Raw genomic sequence first — 24619 nt, 5'->3', positions numbered from 1 at the left:
GCTGGATGTCCCTCAGTTCAGCCTGTTTGACATCTTTTTACATTTGGACCGAGGGCACTCCTCCCAGCAAGAGCACTGTAGAAATGGCGCGGCCTCCTTCTCAGTGCATCCTGTCACGGGGCTCATGATGTTGAGTTTATTACTGGTCATGTTGGCCTTATCACCTGGTCGTGGTGCTCTCAGCAATTTTCTGCTGTAAAATTGCTACTCTTCCCCCTGGAGCCAACAAGTATTTTAGGAAAGATTCTTTGAATCTACACAAATCTCTTGTCTCTTATGCCTTTGCTCACTGATTGTACTACATATGAAAGGCAAATTTAGCGCTATTTATAATGTTCGAATATTTAAAAAATGTAGAATATATCTCACTTGGGTAATAAAATATAAAGCAAATATACACACACAGTGTCATCTTTTTTTTTTATAAAGATTTTTTATTTATTTATTGAGAGAGAGAATGGTAGAGAGAGAGCATGAGAGGGAAGAAGGCCAGAGGGAGAAGCAGACTCGCTGCTGAGCAGGGAGCCCGACATGGGACTCGATCCCAGGACTCCAGGATCATAACCCGAGCCGAAGGCAGTCGCCCTACCAACTGAGCCACCCAGGCACCCGACACACAGTGTTATCTTACTCAGAGGAAAATAACTCTTCTCTTTTAAAAAAAACTTATGGAGCGCCTGGGTGGCTCAGTTAGTTGAGCATCTGCCTTCATCTTGGGTCATGATCTCCGGGTCCTGAGATTGAGCCCCATGTCGGCCTCCCAGCTCAGTGGGGAGTCTGCTTCTCCCTCTCCCTCTGCCTCTCCCCCTGCTTGTGCTCTCTCTGTCTCCATCTCTCTTTCAAATGAATAAATAAAAAAAATAAAAATTAAAAAAAATTTATAAAACCAAGAATGTTTTCATGGAAAATATTTTTGCCCAAGGACTTGATATAAATTATGTGTAAGAGTGTGATAGATATAAAAATAACATGATATGAAAAGGTAACAATTTCATGGTAAAATAATAACACCAAGTACTATTGCTATTCCTGAAATTTTGTTACCACGGAACAAGACCTGCATGAGGAGGAGAGACTCCCTTTTATGCTGTAGCTCTGCCTTTTAATACATTAATATTAAATTAGTATTATGTCATGGTTTAAGCTCAGAGATTTTGGCCAATGCTATTCATTAATAGTTTGGCCAATTCACGAATGAGTTTCTACAGTGTCTGTGTTCGTATACTAAATGGTACCTGGTTATGCTGTTGATTTGGTGTCCTTTAGAAACTTCTTGTTAATAAATCTGACTTCAGGGTAACTGACAGGGGGCCGTTGATTTTGGTAAGGGTTCCATCTAGCTTTCATCATTTCGTGGTAGTGTTCCAAGGTTTGTTATAGGCAGGGACCGCTCCTTGAGAAGATTTAACCTCAGAGCCTGCTGGCAAAGGGACAAGCTGTAATACCTGATCTATGCATTTTGATCTCTGCAGCTGCACTCTGTTTAATACTTATCCCCATCATTTTCCCTAGGTCTCTACCCGCCGAGAGCCAAGCTGGTAATACAGAGGCATCTCTCATCACTGACAGATAACGAGCAAGCGGACATCTTTGAGCGAGTTCAGGTAACATGATTTATAGTTCTCACAAATAAGATATAAGAAATGAGAATTGGATCCTGTTTTTACAAGTTTTTTTTTCATTCCTCTCTCTGAAGTTAAAGATATATATCCTATTGCACTATATGTGATAGTAACCAGAATACCACTGTTACTCTTGCTTCTGAGAGCAGTGAAATGCTTAGATTTATTTATGTCTGTGTGCCAGACACATGAAACCAAGTGGGAATATAATAAAATGAGAGAAACTGTGTTGCATAGTGTGCTATTGGTTTGTCTCTTGGACAGAAAATGAAGCCAATCAGTGACCAGGAGGAGAATGAACTTGTGATTTTACATTTGAGGCAGCTGTGTGAAGCCAAGCAGAAGACACACATTCACATTGGAGAAGGCCCATCGGTGAGAAGATGCTTTTCTTCCTTGACCTACTTTTGTTTTGTTTATATTTTTAGTCAAAATATCACAGAAGATGTGAAAGGAGTTTCTTTGTGTTCTCACCTGTAGGGCTAACTTTCTATCAGTCAGATTTATTTTTCAACATCTTATGAGTTTTATAGGAGGTTTTAACATTGAGATAAAATAAGGATGAGCTTTAAAATGCAAAAAAAATGGGTTCTTGGTACAAAAACAGTAATAACAAATGTTCATGATTTAGAATGAACATGCTTTTTTGGTTATATTGATCTATTTTATTTCAAATTCATACGAACAATTTATTTCATTACAAGTTTACACAACCTTGATGGGTAAATAGCAAACACCCAAAGAAGCAGATAGCATTTTGGAAACAGCCATTTTAGCTGCAAACGAAGGTGTGATATTTTTGTGTGTGTGGTTGAGAATGTGTTTCCAGCGGCATGTAGATAAAACAAGATGCCAGCACCAGCCCTGTAAGAAGATGATGACATAGTTACTTCCCAGTAACACAAATTCAGGTTAGTCTGTATCCCACTCTATTCAGAAGAAGTCACACGTCACTTTATTAGTGATTCCTGAATTGGATTCCTTGAACCAGCTCTTCCAGAGAATCTTCTTTGAGCCAAGCTGTGTGATAATGGTGAACCAAGAAGAGATGAATGAATCCTCTAGGGAAGGGCTCAAATATTGGAAAGGGGAATGCAGATAGATAAATGGATCCATAGAATAGAGGCAACAATGTGGCTTTTTAGAAGAATGTGCAGTGAGCTCAAAAGTAGCTGTCTTCGCTTTAGGGCCGGAATACAGAGTAAGGATGAAGGGAAGAATTCAAGAATTCAAGGGGAAGAAATCTTGGGGAGGGCAGGCAGGGGACCAAAGTTTTAGGGGAGATAGTTTGTTAATTGAAAAAGTCAAGGAAATGTTTTTTAAGAAAGGGACATTGAGCACAAAGTTATGCAGAAGCTGTGACCATGACATACTCCGTGCGGGTCTTCAGACTACTTAATGGACTTTTAGGATGCACTTGGGGATTGATGGGGAAATAATGGCTGGAAGGATAGGCAGCAGTGAGATGATGAAGAGCCTTAAGTGCTAAGCCTGACTTTGTCATTGAAGGTAAGAGCATGAGATCAGATTTGTAATTTAAAGAGAGAATTCTGGGGCACCTGGGTGGCTCAGTCAGTTAAGCGTCTGCCTTCAGCTTGGGTCATGATCCCAGGGTCCTGGGATCAAGCCCCACATCGGGCTCCCTGCTCAGCGGGGAGCCTGCTTCTCCCTCTGCCCCTCCCCCCTGCTTGTGCGTGCTCTCTCTCTAACAAATAAATAAATAAATAAAATCTTTAAAAAGAAGAGGTAATTCTGTTGTTGTAGTGATGGCTGATTTGTGGGACAGGTTGATGGGTGAGGGGGTTGACAGTGTTAGAACTGAAGTCACATTCCCAAATCAGGAGAGTTTTGTAATAGAATATGCGAGAAGTGATTCATGTAATTGCACAAACTTTTATCAAGTTGCATACTGTTTACTAGGCAGTGGTGTTGAATAATGACAGCTCTTTTCTGCCATCTAACTGTTGAGGAGGAGAAACCAACATGTAATCAAATAAAGTAAAATATGGAGATAATGGTGGGGTTGGTACAATGATAGAAGTATGTGCTAAACAGAGATAACACTGCTGCATAAATAGATTGAGTGAGTCTGTCTTTAAAAATTTATTTTGTCTTGGAGAGAAGCTGAGCTAGAGCACTACGGGAGATGTGGGGGAGGGGGGGAGATGAGGCAGGAGCTATTTAGGAGGCATGATCGGCAGGACTTTGTGACCAGGAACGTGTCAAGGAAGCGAAAGGAGATTGCTAGGAGAGACTTCAGAGTTTCAGATGTGGGGGAAGTGGATGAAATTGAGCTGGAAATATAGGAAGAAAACAAGAATGGGACAAGGGATGGAAATAAGAAATAAGAGTTAAGTTTTAGAAGTGGGTTTGAGAGGCACCTGGGTGGCTCGGTCAGTTAAGCATCTGACTCTTGATTTTGGCTCAGGTCGTGATCTCAGGGTCGTGAGGTCGAGCTGTGCTGGACATAGAGCCTGCTTAAGATTTTCTCTCCCTCTCCTTCTGCCTGCCCCCTGCCATGTGTGCACTCTCTCTCTCCCCATAAAAAAAGAAAGAAAGAAAGAAAGAAAGAAAGAAAGAAAGAAAGAAAGAAAGAAAGAAAGAAAGGAAGGAAGAAAGGAAGAAAGGTTTTTAAGATTTAATTAGAAAAATAGACTTGGTGCCTACAGAGAAATTTGAGTTGATATTGTGAATAAATATGGAAGACAATGAGTTTTGGCTTAGATTTGAAGTCAAAGCAGAGGTACTGAAGAACCCCTGCATTTCAGGCAATGAGTGAATTAAAATGGTGCCAGGGAAAAGACTGAAAGAAGATGATAGGGTAGAAAGAGACTGGAAGAGATTTGCTACGGTAGGTGACCAAGGTAGGGGAAAAGTTCAAGTTAGAACATCAACCATGTCCAGTGATACAGGAAGGTCAAAAAACATAAAGACTAAAATCTGTGAACGGCTTTGCTGATTTCAGTCACTGGTGGTGATAGTGATGTTGACTAGAGGCCCAAAGCAGTGTGTGAGCAGGGATGTGCATCTTCTTGGTGATGGAGGGCACTAAAGATCACAGAAGAGGAGACTTTAACACACTGTTTGTTTCCTGCTAGGAGTTAAGTTCAGCCTCACTCTCTTTCCCTCCCTCGCCCCTTCCTTTCTTCCTTTCATTTATTCATCTGGTATTTACTGGGCAGCTACTATGTCAAGCACTGTGCTAAATACCAATACAACTTCCCTATTTTAGTCATGTTCTTTGCCTGGAAAGCCTGAGAAGAAGTCCTCCCAGTTCTTTATCCACACCTGAGCCCACTCCAACCTACATCCATATTCATTGTTTTCTTTCCTTTCTTGATGGGGGTCATATTTCTTTTTATCAGTAACTTAGATCTGTTAGCCAATTCTAATGTGGACCTTTTATTGCCTTCTCTATGGACTGTGCTGAATTCTCTAGTCTGGTCTTTCAGTCTCTGATTTTCTGTCCTTCAGGTGATTTTTGAATACTCCTTTCAGATAAATCTTCCCCCAAATATTACTTTTACAGTGATGCCCCTCTGCTTATAAATTCTGATCAGTAATTCTTCCTATTCAAAGTTTCATCTCCAGCCTCACTTTTCCAAGTTAACCTTCAACTACTTTCCTTTGTTTTAGCCAAACACCTGCACTGACCCCTGTCCCATGAGCACTGGTCTTTATGATTTTGCTAACATCATCCCCCATGCTGAGAACTTCTCCATACCCATTTTTTTCTGCCTGTAGAATCTTGGCTATTTTTTTTTTATTCCTGACCACTGAGACCCACAACCAATCTTTTTTTTTTTTTTAAGATTTTATTTATTTATTTGACAGAGAGAGAGAGAGAGCAAGGGCAGGAACACAAGCAGGGGGAGTGGGAGAGGGAGAAGCAGGCCTCCCACCAAGCAGGGAGCCCGATGTGGGGCTCGATCCCAGGACCCCCTGGGATCATGACCTGAGCCAAAGGCAGACGCTCAATGACTGAGCCACCCAGGTGCCCCCACAACCAATCTTTTTTTCCTGAGACCCACAACCAATTTTCGTGCTTCCAGATTTGATACATGTTGCTTTGTGTTACTGTTTAATGTGAATATATTCCTTTTTCAAACAAAGAACAAAGTTTCTCTCTTGGAAATTTTCTAGCACTGCCAACTGTGTAATATACATAGTAGGTTGTTAGTGCAATAGAAAAAATATAGAGGGACCCTCGTATAGTGAAAATACTGTAGATTCTCAGACAGCTCAGTACTATCAATGAGTACTTGTTGATTTGAAAGAGAAATGACTCACAAATGAAAATGGGATTGTCACAGAGGCATTAGCAGAATTCAGTTTTACTAGAAGATGCTTTGTTCTTTGAGACTTATTTTCTATGTTTTCCTTGGTAATTTGGATATAAAATATGCAGCTTGGAGAGGGATGGTTATAGTTGTTAATCAAAATAGCAGTAAAAATTGACATCTCATGTTTAATTTTTGTTAAATGTAGCAGGAATATATTAGCATAAAGGAAAGGCATAAAGGAAAGATCTGTGTTTTTTTTTTATTACTTAATAATATTAAAAAGCAAACCCCTGCCCTTATAATCTGTATGCTCACAGTGTGGAACCTAAATTATTACTCCTTAATAGAGCTACAGAAGAATTCTTGTGCTTTTTAATGGCTTAGTCAAGCCCATATTTAAAGCCTCATTTAACCTTGAGTGTTTCTAAACTAAAATTTATCTGTTTTTCTTCCTATAGACTATTTCAAATAGTACAATCCCAGAAAATGCAACAAGCAGTGGAAGGTTCAAACTTGACATTCTGAAAAATAAAGCTAAGAGATCTTTAACTAGCTCCCTGGAAAATATCTTCTCAAGGGTAAGATTAAACTGAGACTCTCTTAATTAGATATTAATGTCTGTGTTTGCTAACTGCTTTACTTCACTCTCAACTGGCTCATGGAAAATTTCCTTAAAAAAAAAAAAACACAAACTACTAAGATAACTTTAATTTAGTTAACTTATTTTAAGTAATCTCATGATTTATTCTGGTGCCTCCAATATCTAAGTTTGAGCAAGAGATTTAGTAGTAGAGATAATATGTATAAAAAAGGGGAAGTAGAATATTGATGTCTGATATTATAAGAACTTACTATCATTTGCCACATAAAGTTATAAAGTAGCCTTCATTTTGCTATTATTAAGAGCAGACAGGAAATGCTAAAATAGTATAAATTAATAAGAATTTATGTATTCCATTTATTTTATTGTGTGTTTTATTTTAAAATCAAAGTGATTTCTCTTCCCTTCATTTTTTTCTTCCTGAATAATTCAGTCCTAAAGCTCTTAGATAAGCCCAAGCAAGGTAGATGTCTTAGAGCTGGAGGGTGGGGGACCCACAGTGGCTCAGAGCAGGGAGACAGAGCCTAATGGGGTGCTGTGTGGGGGGTGGCCCAGTGCGGCATGTGGAATCCAGAGTGTGGCGAGGAAGATGTCAACTTAGGAAGGCAACCTGGTTCAGGAAGTTAGAGCTTGAGCCAGCGAGGAGGCCAGGCCTGCAGAGGGATGGCCCAGAGCAGTGTGTTAGAGCCAGCGCAGTGGAGGGGAGAAGGCTTCCAAGGTGCTTGTTACAAGGAGTCCTGGAGCAGGGTGAGGATGGCATTGTGTGTGTGGGTGGCAGCCCCGAAGTGTGGAACCCGAGTAGGATGAAGAGCGTTGGTGAGGTGACAGTTGTGGAGAATCTTACGCACAGGGGACTGGTCAAATATGGAACTGTATTAAGGATTCGGGAAAAGGGAATTGCAAATATGAAGAGGGAAGAAATTAGAATAAATCCCGTGTTGTTGGATTCAACTCAGAGGTATGTAGAATCCTGGTTATCTATCTATGTACTTTTGAATTTATTTTTAATGTAGTTAATTTATTTTTATTTATTTATTTTTAAATATATATTAATGTATTTGTGTGTGTGTGTGTGTGTGTGTGTGTGTGTGTGTGTGTGTGTGTTTAAATGTGTATATGGTCCCTGGCTCTGTCCAATGATAGGAGCTGGAAACAGCTTTTCTGCAAATGCCAAAGAATAAATTAAGCCTGGTTAGGTGACACTAAGCACCCAGATTTTGGTTTCTGTTTATCATTCTGCAAGAAGGAACCAGAATCCTGGGAGAAGTGTCTGATTCCAGGACTGCGGTGGAAAGTACAAGATAAGCCCTGAGCATGTTGGTGTTGTAGATAGTAAGGGAGTGCTCAAAGAAAGATGGTGGTATGTCATAAAGACCACGAAGGGCTCCCACCATTGACATGTAAACCTCAAAATATATGATAGCAAAGGATTGTAACCTGCTGTATAAAAGAGGAAATGATGAACCTACTCTGATACGAAAAATGAAAAATACCTTGGAAGTTTGATCATGCTCAGGATATTTACTGGATTTAATTGATACTCATTAATTACAAAGAAGTGAGCAGTAACTTTATGAGGGAGAAGGCCGGCAGACACCACCTGAGTCAAGTGATCAGATGGAACATCCTCAGCAACGGGACAAATTGGAAATCTTGTGCCACTTGATACAGAGAATACAGAACTTCTGTGCTATTCTTGCCAAAGGGGCCATACCTGAATCGAATCATGAGGTAGCGTCAACAAACCCACAGTGAGGTACAGTCCCTTCCGGTATAGGGCGTTATTGTTTTTATTTCTTTGCTAAAACTCTAAATACTTTTATGGGTATTCCTCTTGATGATTGAAATTCTTCTGATTCTAACAAAAGCCTTATAGCAAACATGGTCAGCTATCAATACTATTGTCAGCAGAAGGCAGAATGTAGGGAAAGAGAATTCTAGGAGGTTAATCAGAAGTGTGTGAATGCAACAGTTCATAAAATTTTCCTATCCTTTTTTTTCCTTCAGTGTTTATGGATTACTTGTGTTCCTTCTTTCCCTCTTTCCTTCCTTCCTCCTCCCCTCCCGCCCTCCCCTCTCTTCCACAGTATTTAGTGAGAATTTTAGTGCAAAGTGGAAAGGCCATTTAAGTAGGTGGTCAGGGGACCTGAGTTCAACAGCTGGCTTTATATTTATGATCTCGATTTTATATTAAATGTAGGTTTTATATTTATGATCTCAGACAAATTATTTACCTTTCCTAAGCCAGTTTTCCAGTTTGTGACATGTGCATGCTGATAAGGTGCTTACCTCCCGTTACTATGAGGATGAAATGTCAGTCTGCTAGGAAAATATCCCACTGTAGCTGGGATGGGACAAACAGTGGTAAGCTCTGGAACCTCTGTCCTTTACAAAACGACCAAAGGGGACTTAGAGTGTTAACTCTCTTATCCCCATTTAGTCCCTTGGCATTCTGCACAACGCTTGCAAGGCTGACTTTGAAGTGCCGCTCGCTCGCATAGCCTTGAGAGGCCATGCTAACTCTCAGCAAGGGCACAGACCGTCTGTTTTGGTCAAGGCGGATCCTGTAGCTTGTACCCCACAGTGCTGCCAAGTGCCATAAATTATGTGACCTAATGAGATCTTGCTTGCACCGTGTGCAACAGAATGGACTTAAGGGGAAGGTTGGCAGCTCCCCGTGTTGTGTTAAAGGCTACATAGAAAAGAGGTTTATGTACGTCTAAAATGGGTTAGTTTATCTCTTTCTAAGTGACATAGTAGAAAATTGACACACCAGTCTTAGAGTTTGGCTCATAATTGCTGCCATTTTTAAATGCCAAGACAGTTTATTTAACTAACTATAGTTGTTTATGGAATAGAATATATTTTATTAAAATGCTTAGAAGCTCAGCTCATTAACAATTAAAAAGTGGGTCCAAGGGAGAAGCTTGACACATGTATTACCAAATCATCATATAGTTAAACTGAAAAAGCTGTCTGCTCAGAGGTGAAAAGATAGAGCCTTGTATTCCGGTTGTTTGTCTTGCTTTTTCTGAAGTCAGTGTTTTCCAGAAGGGAAATTTTTACTAATATATTAATATATATTTTCAAAAGAAGAATATTTACAATATAAAGTATGCATCGTAGGAAAACAACCCTCATTTCATCCTTCCCTTAGAGTACTTACTATCCATTGTCCTTCCTTGTTGAAACGTGTGAATTAACGACCGTGATAGAGGATAATTTTAAAAGTAAGTTTGTTTTGCTTTGTGCACATACACACCTACACACACACAAACATATGGATAAAACACTACTACGAGTAAAATATGTGATTTAAGTGCTTTTCTAATAATGGCAATGATTTGATACGTCTGACTAGTTACTTGCTTGTGACCAAATAACCTGTTTTAAGATACACAGGCAGGTTTGGCGTGAAAGTAGCAGCTCAGAAAATGGGAAAAAGCAACCTTGTCTTTACAATATTTTCCTCATGGCCACACACATAAACCGAATCATTTATCAGCCACAAATATAGTTTATTACTGGAAGTATCTCCTGGTCTGTATAACACTGAAATAATAGCTAAAGGAACCTTGAATCAGATTCTAGAACATTTGCAAAATTACCAGCATCAGCTACTTAGTTTTATTAGTAATTCCACTCTTCACAAGCTCTGTTTCTAGGAGATGTGGGTACCAGCTCAAGAGTTTCACTGTTAAGTTGAATGTCCTGGGTTCAAATTGCTGCCCTGTCCTTTAACTAGCTGTGTAAACTTTGGCAACATAATCTATCAGAACTTTAGTCTCCTTAATGGTAAAGTTGAGCTACGTAACTATACCTACCTCATAGAATTTTTGTGAGGATTAAATGAAATAATGCATTATAAAATGCTTAACATGGTATATAGCAGACTGTAGGAACTCAGTCTCAAATAATATTTGATGCAGCTATTAATTTTACGGTTGAAATAGTTGTTATTTATGGTGGCACCAGAAATATAAAACTATAATTAATATACATAGATAAAAATAAAGATTGCTTCTATAAAACCAGGTGTGGGATACCATCAATATAAAACAGTCAATGGACAGAGAACAAGAGTCACTGGAGTGAGCAATTGAATCAACAGTCAGTTGGGTGATAAAGAAAGAACTGTTAAAACTTTCTGGTAGTAGACATAAAAAGAAAAATTCAACAGAAGTCTGGGGCACGAGAGTTGAAAAACTCTTCCAAAACGTAAGCAAAATGACAAAGAAATGGAAAATAGGAGGAAAAGGGAAAAACTTAAAGGTCAGTCTGAAGATCCAAAAGCCAAATGGTAGGAATTACACAAAGAGGAAATACCCCAATCTCCCTCTCTTGGAAGGCACCTGGAGTGTGTACTCTGCCAAAATGAGGAAATAAACTAAAAAAAAAAGGAACACATGGGATCAAAGACACAAATTTCGACATAGGGTAGTATTAAAGGAGATGTCTAGGTTGATAGTAAAGAAAATTACTGGAAAGTCTAAATTGCACCCTGTCTAGAGTAGGGCAGAAAGACCGATTTCTAGGATGGGTGGCTCAAAGAAAAAGAAAAAAAAATGCAATTGATGGATTATGTGATGTTTGACCACACCGAGTTCTGTGGGTGACTTTTGTAATAAAACCATGATTGCTGAGGCACTTGTTGACTACATGAAAAACAGATTGTACAAGATAGGAGTTGTAATAACAGTAAAGTATGTAGTAGATGAGATGATCGCTTCAGTTCCTCTTTCTCGGATCATCCGTGAAATTCATACCAAACAACCATGAAAAGAAAAACAAGAACCAATATTGAAGCAGACTGATGTATAGTCTTCTAGAGAGAAATACTTTCTTGATGTAGTTTGCATTGTGGAAGAATGAATGAAGCTTAGTCTATACATTTTATGACACAGTTTTGAAAAACCTGTTTGTTTCCCATAATCCTATAATGGGAACTATGATGTTTGTCATCTAGGTTGTGTGGAGGTTGCATGTATTAAATCATTTTCTTTATAACTGTTGTGGTTTGTGTGTTCTGCCTTCCATGGTTGTGTTTATCTGTACGAGACATAAAGCGAATGGGGCACTCTCTGATCTTAACGCAGTTCTCCTGATCTTATGGATGAAGAATGTTTAACCTCATAACCAGAGTAACTTCAAAAAGCTTGGTCTGAGTATCTAGTTATCTAATGACTGACTTAGAAGCAGTGTAAATAGGTTATTTCGTTTACCGTGCAGGCATGGCTGTGAATACTGCTGACAAATTTGAGCAAGCTGCAGAAGGATCCATTTAAGGCTAACCTAAGAAGGTGACTGCCTTTTATAGTTTAAAGTAAAAATTTAAACCGTACCAACAAGTGAATTTTATTCTCTTCATTCAGGGAGCTAACAGAATGAGAGGTCGGCTTGGGAGTATGGACAGCTTTGAACGATCCAACAGTCTTGCTTCGGAGAAGGTAACCCATCTCAGTTCCCATTTTTAGTACTCATTGCCACTTGGCAAAAACCAACACTGATATGGTAATATCACTCCATCGTTTTGTTCTGAGTCCTTTATGACTTTTAACAATTATTCATTATTATTAAAATTAAATTTAAGGGATTGAATTAATGTTAAAATAAATTGAAAATGCTATTGTCTTAAATAAGAAGGTTCTGGATAGTATCATGTTGTTCTCTGCTCAGCCGCCCCTTTCTTGTGTGAGGACAGAACACACCCTCTTCCCAGCTAGTGGTGCTCCATCAGGCTTTTTACTGTTTGGAGAGAGTATGCTTGGGAGGACAGTATTTGGGCAACTGTTGATCCAAAGCCACAGGAAAATAAGCCATGTAATTCCAGCACTTATACAGTGATCTTTTTATGTTTTGTTCTGTCGCCATGTTACTCCCCCCATTCCCCCCTCCCCATTTTAACTGTCACATTAGGCTCCTCTTTATCTCATAGACAGTTCTCAGTAGGTTTGATTTCCTGCTTCCTGGGTCATGCAATATGTAACCTGAGGTCTATGCAACCTATTTTTTTAAGGAAAATATTAAAATATTTTTACTGAACTTTGTGTTGACAGAATTGAGGACTCAGTCTGGCTCTGAGTCTATTAGCCCTAAGCCATGTTTATCAAGCTAAACATTTCTACAGTGATGCCTGTTTTGGAAAGTAGAAACAGCATACCTGTCTAAATTGAGAGATTTATGATGTCTCCCCATGCAATATGAGAGGCATTCCGGCATAGCTCGCTTTCCATTCATTTCCTGTTTTCCATGTCTTTTAAAAAATTTTACCTCAGGGAACGTGTCATTGGAGAGAAACATCCACAGTGAAGAAAGATGCTTAACAGGCTTTATTTTATTTTCCTGAAGGCTTTGCCATGAAACTTGGACACTCAAGCATTGTGGTATTGTTTTGACAGTACAGGAAGCATGCGGCTGATATGTCACGGAAATCAGTAGATATGTAAACACAGACTCCACCCTCTTTTGGTCATGATGCCTTTTCATCTTTCTGGCAACAATGAGAAAAGTACAGTAACCATAGCATTTTACCACAAAGTGTTAGGGGGAAAGAATACCTTTTCTTATCATTCCTTTCACTTTCTGCCTATCTTTACTACGGATGCTGTGTTACAGCTGCTTATCAGAAGAAATGGGTGGTGGTGATACTGATTAGCCTTCAGCATGGATTGAGCGGAAAAAAAATAAAAAAGTTTTGTCATGACTCTGGAGGAAGAAGAGGCACCCTGTCACTTTGGAGCTGTGTGTTGAAGCAGGTCTGCCATGATCCATGCAGGAAAGAAAGACCTCACTTCAACTTGCTTTTCAGGACTATTCACCAGGAGACTCTCCACCGGGGACACCACCAGCCTCCCCACTGTCCTCAGCTTGGCAAACGTTCCCTGAAGAGGATTCTGACTCCCCACAGTTTCGAAGACGGGCGCACACGTTCAGCCACCCACCTTCAAGCACAAAGAGAAAGCTGAATTTGCAGGATGGGAGAGCTCATGGTGTTCGCTCCCCTCTTCTGAGGCAGAGCTCCAGCGAACAGTGCAGGTGAGTCCAAACCTCTTTCTGGAAAGTGAAATAAAATGGTCCTGTCACCTGTTTTGATCAATATGGAGTCAAGATCTGTTGTGACTTCATGCTGCCAACATTTTGTCTTTAGAAAGACCAGAAAAATAAATTGAAATACAAAAACCTTTGTTAATAAAAAAAAAAAAACTTCGTTAATGAAGGAAACAAGGCAAGATTTAAGGTGCACCCCAAGAGTTAAAGCATTTTGGATGAATACATTTTTTCCCCAGAAAAATGGAGAAAACAAGATATTATGCAATTATTTTCTCTAAAATTTGGTGACCACACATTACTCAGTGTCTTCTTGATGATGGCTCTAATGAAACAGAGTCAGCAAATTTGAAAATCACCTACATAGCAGGAGAACTTCCTGTTAACCTGTAATAAAATACAAGGATTAAAAAAAAAACCTAAGTTACCTCCATACCTGTGATAAAATTTAGCCATATTTCATAATGAATTAAAGCCAAAAATGAAAATTATTAAAAATTTTATCTAGAATAAAAGGATGTCTGTAAAGAAGAATACACATATCATAACTGTCAGGAAGTGTCCATTAGAAATGATCTGATGGTACTTAAAAAATAATTCAGCAAAATTGTTTGGCATTTGGAAAGATATAATAAAGGGGGTAAATCCAGAATTGCAGAATGGTTTTACTACTTCCTGTGTAGCACATATCAGAATTTATATCCTAGAATTAATTTTGTTTCTCTTCTTTACCTGTGAGTTTGATCCAGGAAACAGAATCTGATAGTGATCCCAGTTGGAGGAAAACCCAGAACTCATTAGTTGTTATCAAATTTACCCGCATTTCTTTTAAGGGTACTATTTTATTGTCAGTGTTGTTTTTTGACTGATTTGATACTTACAAATAAGATAGATGTTTTGGATATATGAAAATAAAGGAGATTAATAGAATTAATTTTTCTCAGATTTGCTTTTCTAAAAAAAGATTAAGCATTCATGTGTATATCAAGAATGTATATATCATTTTTAATGACCACTTCATTTTATATTTATATTTATATTTATATTTATATTTATATTTATACAAAGCAATGTCTGTTTTTGCAGGAAAAGTTATCAAGAATTTAAAACATTATTTTAGACTTATAAATGATTTCTCTATTTCTCCTTACATCTTATAATGTAGATGCTCAAATAATTTTTGTCAGTATGAAAAGATGCTATTTGTGCTATTGTGAAAACTTGCTAGGAAAAGAATCTTCTGAAAAGAGCAGTCAATGGAGGAGGTTCAAGGATTCAGAGAAAACTGTGGACACACAGTCCCACAGGCTGCAGGGAGAACATAGACATTCATGTTTGTTAAGCCAGAGGTATTATGATGGCTTCCAACAACCAAACATGTTGTTCCTAAATTTTTTGAAGGGTGTATATGTTTAAAATAGCTAAGTCTTTGAACTACTGATAATCTGTCACAGGAACGTGTTTCCTGTAATTATTTCTGCTTTCCTACTTTTTCTTTTCCCTTGAGGTATCTTTTGCATGTAAAAACAAACACCGTTTGTCCTAAAATCGTGAAGAATTTTTTAGAGACAAACATGTCTGGTTGGTCATTCTGGGTGAGGAGTTCAGTTTGTGAAGAGTGAGCTAGGTCACAGTCATCGAAAGAGACGACTGCATGCTCTCCTCTTTCCATAGAAGATCCAGCCCTGAACTTTAAAAGGAAAGCTTAAGTTAATAGCAAGATCCTGTTTATAATGCTTTTTCATAGTGAATGAAGATTTTTGCTGAAATCTAAATTAAGACAAATTTGCTGTGTTTTCTGTACTCAGCATTCTTCCATCAGTGTGGCGCATGCACAAGGAGAGTAACTCTTCCTCCAGCCTTCCAAGTCTACATACTTCCTTCTCTGCCCCTTCCTTCACTGCCCCCCCTTTCCTGAAAAGCTTTTACCAGAATTCAGGTAGACTGTCCCCACAGTATGAAAATGAAATCAGGTGAGATCAGTGTCCTCTGTTTGCAAAGCAAAGTTTTCTGCAGTGATACACTGATATGTTACTAAAAAGTGGCTGATGAATTTTGGAGTGACTTGTATGCATCCGTATGCTGTGCTTGTTCTAATCCATTTCTGTTATGTCAATTTCAATTCCAATGAATTTTATCAAGAAAACTTTTAAAACCAGTGTTTCAAAGCTTTTAACAACATGATTATCTTACTTTTTGAATTATATCTTTGATAGAATCACACTATTTGTGTGATTCTTCGCCATATGCTCCAGAGTCTAAGCTTTGTATTGTTTGCAACGAGCCTTGGTGCTAACACATACTAAGCAAATCTCCCCCCAATTGTGCTTTTTTTTTTTTCCTTAGCCTCTCTGGACATATGATATGGAATCCAAAAGCCACTGATTTAAACATGTGTACTAAAGTGATGGATACGATATATCTTTATTTTTAAGTATATAGACTATTTCCTAGGCATTTCTTTGAGTTTTAAATGACATAGACTTACTTCTCTGAAACTCAGTGTAATTACATAATGGGTACAGTATCGTGTTGATGTCAACTTTCAGAGAGCATGAAGGATTTCTTGAATCTTGTAGATATTTGATTTTGTTTTGTTCCCAATATTGAAAATATATATAGCCTTTTAAATTATCTTCTTTGAGCTTTTAGCTACACGAAATTAGATATAGTGATTTTTGGGGAATTGTCTTTTTTAAAAATTTAAAGTTATGAAATCTTACTGATTATCCAAATTATTAGTGGGATATTGACAGCCTCTGGAAAGTGGTGAGTTAACTTGGGAATTCTTTTAAACGGACTGATTGTTGCTGGCTTAGAAGTCTGTGATATTCATTCAGGTTTTTATGTGTAGCTTGACTCATTCTTTTTTTTTTTTTTTTTTTTGCTGTATAGTGTTCCATTTCATATACCACAGTTTATCCGCTCACTTGCTGATAGACATTTGGGTTGATTCTAGGCATTTGATATTTGGCAATTCTTGCAGTCAAGGAGAGGGACACCTGTTATCAATCAGCCTGTGTGCCCCTAAGATTTTCTTGGATATTTCTTTTGGCCTCATTTCTTTCAGACTTAAGAAATCCCAAAAGTTAGCATTTAACTGGGTAACTTCAGTAACTGGTTACATTAGACTAATTCTTGAATTATCTCTGAGTGTCTTTTGTCTATGTATGCCAACTGTTTTCACTCCAAGAAAGATAGTTAATATTGGATTAAAAACAATTTGAATCTGAATTTCCTCTGAATTAGTACAAAATCCTGTTCATACATTGAGTTTCTAGTGAAGAAAGTTAATGACGAAATGATTTTAAGAGTTTTTTTCATGGGGGACCCTGGGGGCTCAGTCAGTAGAGCACGCGACTCTTAAATCTCGGTGTCATGAGTTTGAGCCCCATGTTGGGTGTAGAGATTACTTTAAAAAAGTAAGTATTAAAAACATAAATAAGAGGTTTTTCAAGGACAACCTTATGGGAGAAGAGTTAAAAGAGATTAGCTACAAAAACAGTATAATATGTATGGAATATGCTGTGATTTGAGAGAACCAAGAATGTGTATATATATATATATCAGTTTGCCTTATCTCCATAGTACTACCTATGAATAGGAATACAACACTCCCAGTGAAACACGTTGGCAGTTTCTTATTGTTCTGTTAGTTAAAGTGAGCATCTGGACAATCCCAGTTTTCTTCTGGAAACAGAAGCATGCCTGAAAGTGACAATTAGGAAAAGCCACTGAGGTCAAAGGTTAGCTGTGAACAGGACGTAGAATACCAAAACAGTGACTTTTTCTTAGATTATTTATAGTGTTTAGATTATTTATAGTGTAGGGTGTTACATATTCATCTTCAGTGGTTTTGCTTAAGTGTATACATTATCGCTTCTTAGTCCTCTGTACCTCATTCTAATAGAAGGATATTGAAGTCAGAGGCAAGTATATATTAGTTTTGCATTGAAAATTTCCACTTTTTTAGCTATCTTACTTGAAGTGATATATTGAAATATGTGGGGAACTTTTAAATTTGTAAGATCATTAAAAGTAATCCTGTTTTCTGTACTTTGTAATATTTTCTTGACTCTGAGAAAATCTAAAAATCAGAGAGCACATTTTTGTACATTTTTCTATAGCATCTGTACACTTTTTATTTACTTATTTTTTTTGTAATTTGACAAGCCTAGAATCAGTAGGCCAAAAAGAGACTTAAAATTTTTATTTTCATAGAGAAGTACACCAGTCATGAGGATGCAGCTCAGTGGATTATCACAGAGTGAATACTCCCGTGTCACTACTCCATCAATAACTGAAATGCTGTCAGCACTCCCACAGTTCCTCGCGTTTTCCCACCCAATTACTTCCCCTCCTCCTGACCACTAATACCATAGTTCATATCTGCCTGGTTTTGAACTTTATATAAATGGAATGATACAGCATATATTCTTTTATTCTGGTTTCTTTTCTTGCACCTTCGTTTGTGAGATTCATTCCCGTTTTTATGTGCACTTCATTAATTTTTTATTACTGTATAGTATTCCATTTAATATGTTGCAATTTATTTTATTTTATTTTATTGTTTGCTAGTGGACCTGTGGATTGTTTCTAGTTTTTGGTTATTTTTATTTTATTTTATTATTATTTTTTTTATCTAGAGAGAGTGAGCAGTGGGAGGGGCCGAGGGAGAGGGACAGAGAGAATCCCAAAGCAGGCTCCATGTCTACCACAGAGCCCAGCATGGGGCTCGATATCATGATCCTGAGATCATGACCTGAGCCGAAATCAAATGTCAGACACTTAACCGAGTGAGACACCCAGGCGCCTCTAGTTTTTGGTTATTAAGAGAGTACTGCTGGGGCATCTGGCTGGCACAGTTAGTAGAGTGTCTGATTCTTGATCTTGGGGTTATAAGTTTGAGCCCCATGTTGGGTGTAGAGATTACTTAACAAAATAAAGTCTTTAAAAAAAAGTAGTCCTATATATTATTAGTTGTGCATATCTATGCATTATTGAGGACTACATCCACAGTAGTAAAATTGTTGGACAAAATTCTAATAGGTTTATTTCAACTAGTAAGTCAGTTGGACATAAATTTACTAGTTACAGTCTTGGAGAGGGTGTTTTTTTCAATTTGTACTTTGATATAATTTCAGAAATTTGAAATAATTTCAGAAAATTTGGAAAAGATTATGGAGAACTCCTGCAAACCTTTTATCCAGATTCATCGACTTTAAAAATTGCCACATTTTCTTTATTATTCCCTCTGTCCATTTACATATATATGTAAATATATGTGCATGTAATATATATGTAAATACATGTATACATATGTATATATGTAAATATATGCATACATGTATCTTTATTCTAAGCCATTTGTGAATAGGTTACATATATCATGTCCCTTTACTCTGAATACTTTAGTGTATATTTCCTAAGAATAAGGATATTCAAGAGCATGGTTTTAACCCAGTGATTTCTGAATCCACATTTCTCATCACTGCTTTCAGAGAGAACATTATGCACACACAATTAGCATAATATCTGGAACTATTCAGAATGGTAAGGGGAGGAAGTTCAGAATACTGTAAATTATAATTTTCTTTTCACTTGAGTATCTCATATTTTATTAGTTGTATCTCTATGCATAGTCAAATAAAGTATAGAGTGGGTTAGCATATAGGCTAGCATATACTACTTTTTAAAAAGGCTGTTAATTTGAAATTTGAAACTCAGATTAAGCATCCTTCTCTAGGACCTCTATTCTGAATTATTAAAAGCATGTGAGGTTACTGTTTTTAAGCAGGCTGAGAAAAAGGAGACAAGATGTTTTTAATATCATGGTTTATTGAAAAGTAGGTTTATCTGCACAGCATTGAAATGGTTAAGGAAAAGGAATAAGCATATGTTTTGTTTAATTTTTAAAAATTTACTGTTATTTCATTGTTTAGCGACTAAACTATAATTGTGATGATATAATATATTTATATAATATTCATTTATCAAATACAATATATCCTTTTCATTTATGTTGAAGTTCATTGGTCAAAAGTAAAATGATCATCATTACTTCTATTCACTTATAAGACTTGTCAGTGAGAAAATAAGATTTTTGCTGATGAAGTACTTTGTGGTACAGTTTTGGTTCATATAGTTCTCTTGTGTTCACTGATAAAAATAGTATTATCATAACTCATGGTTCATTATTGCCTCATTTATGCCTTATTGATGACTAATGGGAATGCCTTTATATTCTAAATCCTGATTTTGGACATATATCTCTCTCTGTGTGCTAATGTCGTTCCTTCTTTTCCTGTTGTACTAGACAGGATACTGCTTCAGAATCAAGGTGATTAGAGGTCTAAATATGTTCTTATAAAAACTCATAAATTCTTCCAACTGAATATCACTCTCAGTTTAAAACGCAGTTTTGGCTGTCTCCTGAATGCATGCCAACATTCCAGTGCTATGATGGTTATATAGTAGGGAAAATGTGATGCCTGGTGTAATCAAAGATCACAAATGATCATTTAAAATGTTGATTGCAAACGGAAATCCTGTTTCTACTCTATTCCATGTTGACAATTCCTTAGTACTGTGCTGTGGCCTTCAATCAAAGCCCAATTTAAATTCTGAATTAATAGACATGAATTTGCTCATTTGGAGGTACACATGTATATATAAGGAGTTTATTTCAAATCCTGAGAAGATGCAGAAATGAGCATCCTAAAAGAAACATACTCATGAAATTTAATCTGGTTTTCACCCAAAGAGGATTGTTAATCTATTTCCTTTCACCTTAATTCTTGACACATTGGTTATTTTGAGATACTGCTCAGGCCTGCCAGACCTCCCATTGGTCTGGACAAAGGAAAACACCTACTTCCTTAATATGGAAGTCTGACCACATCTGTAATGACATCTCTTCCTCTTGACCCGCATGTTTTTTGGTAAACATCCAAAATCATCGCCGAACAACTTAATGGAAAATAATTAGTTTTTGCTTTGTTCTAGTTTCTATACTTAGCTTATGTCAGGAATCCAATGAAACAGACACGCCCATCTTCCTATTTGGAACCACTAACATTTAGATTTCTTTCCAGTTGGAGTGAAAACACATATTAAAGATTGAACTAGAATGAAAAAGAAGGAGAAAAGAGAAGGGAGAAAAAAGAAAATTATTTTGGCCACTCTGATAAGACTGAGATTTATAACTGTCACTTTTTGATGGTTGGGTGTAAGACGTTTAAATAATACTTCTTATCTACTTTTAAAAGCTAATGGAAATGTTAGTTTTACTGTGTGTCCTTCTAGGTTCTACTATAGGTATAGAATTAAGTTTGTTTATTCCCTTAGAAATCATTTGGCCTATAATTTCCTTACTTTACATATGGTTAGATTGAGCCCCAGGGATGTTTTATATTTTGCTTGATATTATTTTCTTAATTTCAGGTTTTAGGGATGTGAGTAAGCAAATGAGCTTGCTACCCAGAGATACTTTAAATTCCAATGCAAAGAACTTGATCTTTTAAAAATTTGCATTCAGTGTAGAGTTTATGAAATAAAACTGTTTTTCTCATTCTTTTTGTTTGTTTTACACATTGTTCCACTGATTAATCTATCTCTGATTCATAGCTCAGATGCTACATATAGCTTTCCATTAGAATAGTTCAATATCAATTTTATTTAATTAGTAAAGATTTTCCATAGAATGATAGGATTGCCCCCAACTGAGAGCCAGGACTTAGGTAACTATTAGTGTACCTGATGGGTTTAGGAGTTAAACTATATTATGGATCCTGTGAGAAAAGCTGACGTTTCATCACTATGTTGTTCCATGAGTCTTTCTTGAGGCGTTTACAAAGAGAAAGCTTTTTTAGATTTCTGTCACATAGTTGCTATCACATTAATCAAGTCTTGTTTCTATCTTGAGTTGTAAAACATTGTGATTTAGATGTAGCTTTAATCAGTATTAGTCATTTTTTGGATTTGATGCTGGTAGTTTTCCATGGGGGTTAGGGGGCTGGAGGATGGGGGGCAGTTTGCTCCTCAGCAGGATAACACCTTTGTGAACTGGTTCTGGCTCAGGACTTTTGTGAAAAGGTTGTATTGCCCGGGGTGGGAGGGGGATGGGTGTGTGTGGGGGGGAATAAAACATGACTGCAGCCTTAAAGTTGAGTCCCTATGAGTGGTCACTAAAACATCTTCATTTTATAGAATATAGAATATCTGGTGAATTAATTGTTATTAAAGCAGACAAGTATGCATTAAAAATTCTGTGTTAGCATAGAAGTATAATGTTAATGCTAATAGTTGATGTCGCGAAGGGTCTAACTGCTTGGCCAAAGATGTACTAAAAACTTATCTTGAAGCTTTGTGGGAGGGTTCATATCATATCCATAGCTTTGAATTCATGCTATGTCCAGAAGGACTTGGAAATGCCTCCCAGCCTACAGGGTGATAACATGTAAGATGGGATGTTTCTTCTCCTTCTAAAGCTCTCATTGGTGCCTTTTGGATTGTAGTCCTTAATTAATTGGTGCTTGGTAATAGGAAGTACATATAGAATACACCAATACAAAAATATGTAGGAATTCTCCACATTGTATTCCCTTCCTAATTATTCATTTTTAATGTCATAAATTTTCAGTAGAGGTAATTCTGGCACAAAATACTTTTTCTGAATATGTCTCTTGGGAAGCAGTTTTATAATGTGCATGTTGATGTTCCAAAATGCAAAAGCAGGAGGGAAAAGACTATATGAAAAAAATAGGAAATGGTTGTAATTTGTTTTATCATTTAAAAAAATGTAAAGATAATTAATACACTAATATATGTATAGTCCATATTAATGTGTTTTTTATTTGATCCTGTCATTTTAAAAAGTATTTGCATTTTGGAATGGAGTTATTTCAAAAGCAAAGAAGAAATGAGACACTTGCATAAATGAACACCTAATACTTTGAAGTTATTTCTCTGCTGAAATAAATGACTCTTTTCCCTTAAAAAATAGAAAAAGGTATACTGATCAAAAGACAATGCTAGTTAGAGACTTCACTAGAACACACAGGATCCTTGGGGTCCAGACAGCTTTAGTTTTATGGCCTGATAGTGCTTTGTCTGAACTAACACAGAGAGTATTTACATTGGCATGATAAACTGCAGTGCCTAAGCGTCTGGATTCGGACTGCCTGGGTTTGAATCCTGGCTCCTCCACTTAACCTTCCGTGGAATTGTGGACAAGTTACTTAGACCTCAGTTTTCTCACTAAAAATGGGAACAGAAATAACACCTCTGCCATAAGGTTTTTATGAGGATAAAATGAGTTCATACTTGTAAAATGCTTAGGACAATACAGTTGCCACCTTAGGAAAGTCAGATTGCTGAGCAAATGTAAATCAAAAGGTAAGCTTTGGTAAACTGCATAGATGCACTACTGTTGAAACCCTTATCTGGACTCTGACGTCTGGATACATGGTTTCTCTAATTAAGTGAAACAGGGCAGCTCTTGCCTTATCTTAGCCACCAACCTGCTTTTTCAGGATGCCCTCTTTTAGTACAAGATAAAGGGTCAATGGTCTGTTATGGAAGTTCTTTTCAATATATCATTATCTCATATTTTTATTGCTAATTTTTGGCTTATAAATTCCGACCATTAAATTCTGGACATGGAAGAAAATGTGTCATTTGGTGATTTATTGAGATCATAGGATATAAAATTTTAGATGCTATGAAACTTTCAGATTTGTAACGGGCTAATATGAGGGGTACTTTATGGACCTGTTTTCTAACCTATTCCCCGAAAAGCACATATTTTAGAGATGCTAATGAAATTGATAAAAATTCAGTTTTATTTTTAGTACTATCTAGACATTAGATATGTCATCAACAGTGAATTGGAAGGCGATTTTTAAAAGATGTTTTAATTCCAGCGTTAAAATATAAAAGTTTCAGAATCCTTTGGTTTAGTTTACTCCAGTTTCATTTGGTAGAGCTGCTAAAAAGTCAAGAGGAATTATTGAACATTTATCCCATGAGGCATATTGAAATAGGGACTTTTACAGAAATCTTTCATTTAGTTTCTGGATGCTCTTACATAGGACAGGAATAACACTTACTTGGAAGAAGGATGCCTTCAGTCGTTTCCTAACACTGTCATCATTGTCAGTACCTCCCAATGCCATCCACTTGTTTTTCCCAAAAGTACAGAGCTGTTAGAACTTTTTGCCAGAAAGACTTACAAGTCATGCTACCAACACAGGGTTTTAAAAAGGTATTCTTTTATTTATTCCTGACCTGTTTAGCCTAGACAATATGATTTTTTTTTGTCCATTTTACTTAAACTTCTGACTTAATGTTTCATTTGGTTTTACAATTTTAATTTATGCAATGGATATTTGTTAAGTGTTTACTATTATTTTCTAGTTACTGTACCAGGAGCTGGAAATACATCCATGAATACTGGACATTTAGCAACTAACTGCCAGTAAGATAGTGTTACCAAAATGAAGATAGGGAGTACGTCAGGAGCGTTTATCAGAATATAGCTGTTATTTACAGAACATTTAAATCACAGTTTCCAAAAGGGAAATACTTGAATTAGTACTTTCCAAAGTGGAAGTAAAGGTGAACATATTTATTCAGTATTACAGGGAGTTTTGAACCATGGACACATACTGGGGTTAAAATTTTATCTAGGATACATAACAAAGGGGGTTTGACTGTATTCAGATACGTGCATCAGCTGCTTTCGGAAGTACATCATGACACTTGCTAACTGTGTAGCAGCTCAAAGGTATGTCTCTCACTTAGCTAATTCAGAAGGAATATTTCTAGGCAGATAGATCACGATTAGAGATAACTGAATTACCTGATGTCCAAGAGTACGAAAAAGAAATAAAATGATGACAGGCAGGTGCTGAATTGCTCTCCTGACTGTTGATGGCCTCAGCACTACTGAGGCAGAGTTGTGGCTTTTCTAGCTCCGCTTCCTTTCTGACTTAAGTACTGACTCTTCTTGACTCCATCAAAGATCCTGTATCTTCACTTGGTGGTGTCAGCCCCTGTAAATATTG

The 24619-nt window shown here is 37.0% G+C and overlaps 1 protein-coding gene across 1 annotated transcript in view; it reads left to right on the top strand.

The window, feature by feature from the left end:
• Positions 1-24619, top strand: part of TBC1D4 (TBC1 domain family member 4) — a 69328-nt gene that overhangs the window by 14634 nt on the left and 30075 nt on the right. Inside the window, exons 5-9 of the mRNA XM_028106096.2 lie at positions 1513-1604; positions 1887-1997; positions 6364-6483; positions 11879-11953; positions 13315-13541. Of these exons, the coding sequence (XP_027961897.2) occupies positions 1513-1604; positions 1887-1997; positions 6364-6483; positions 11879-11953; positions 13315-13541 (625 nt within the window). The remainder of the gene's footprint in view (positions 1-1512; positions 1605-1886; positions 1998-6363; positions 6484-11878; positions 11954-13314; positions 13542-24619) is intronic.

Source organism: Eumetopias jubatus, unplaced genomic scaffold (genome assembly GCF_037043125.1).
Source record: "Eumetopias jubatus isolate StellerSeaLion01/CBP00866 unplaced genomic scaffold, mEumJub1_p1.0 scaffold_3, whole genome shotgun sequence".
NCBI classification, from domain to species: Eukaryota; Metazoa; Chordata; class Mammalia; order Carnivora; family Otariidae; genus Eumetopias; species Eumetopias jubatus.
The sequence above is the reverse complement of the archived record's forward strand: the minus strand, read 5'-3'. Positions and strand labels throughout refer to the sequence as shown.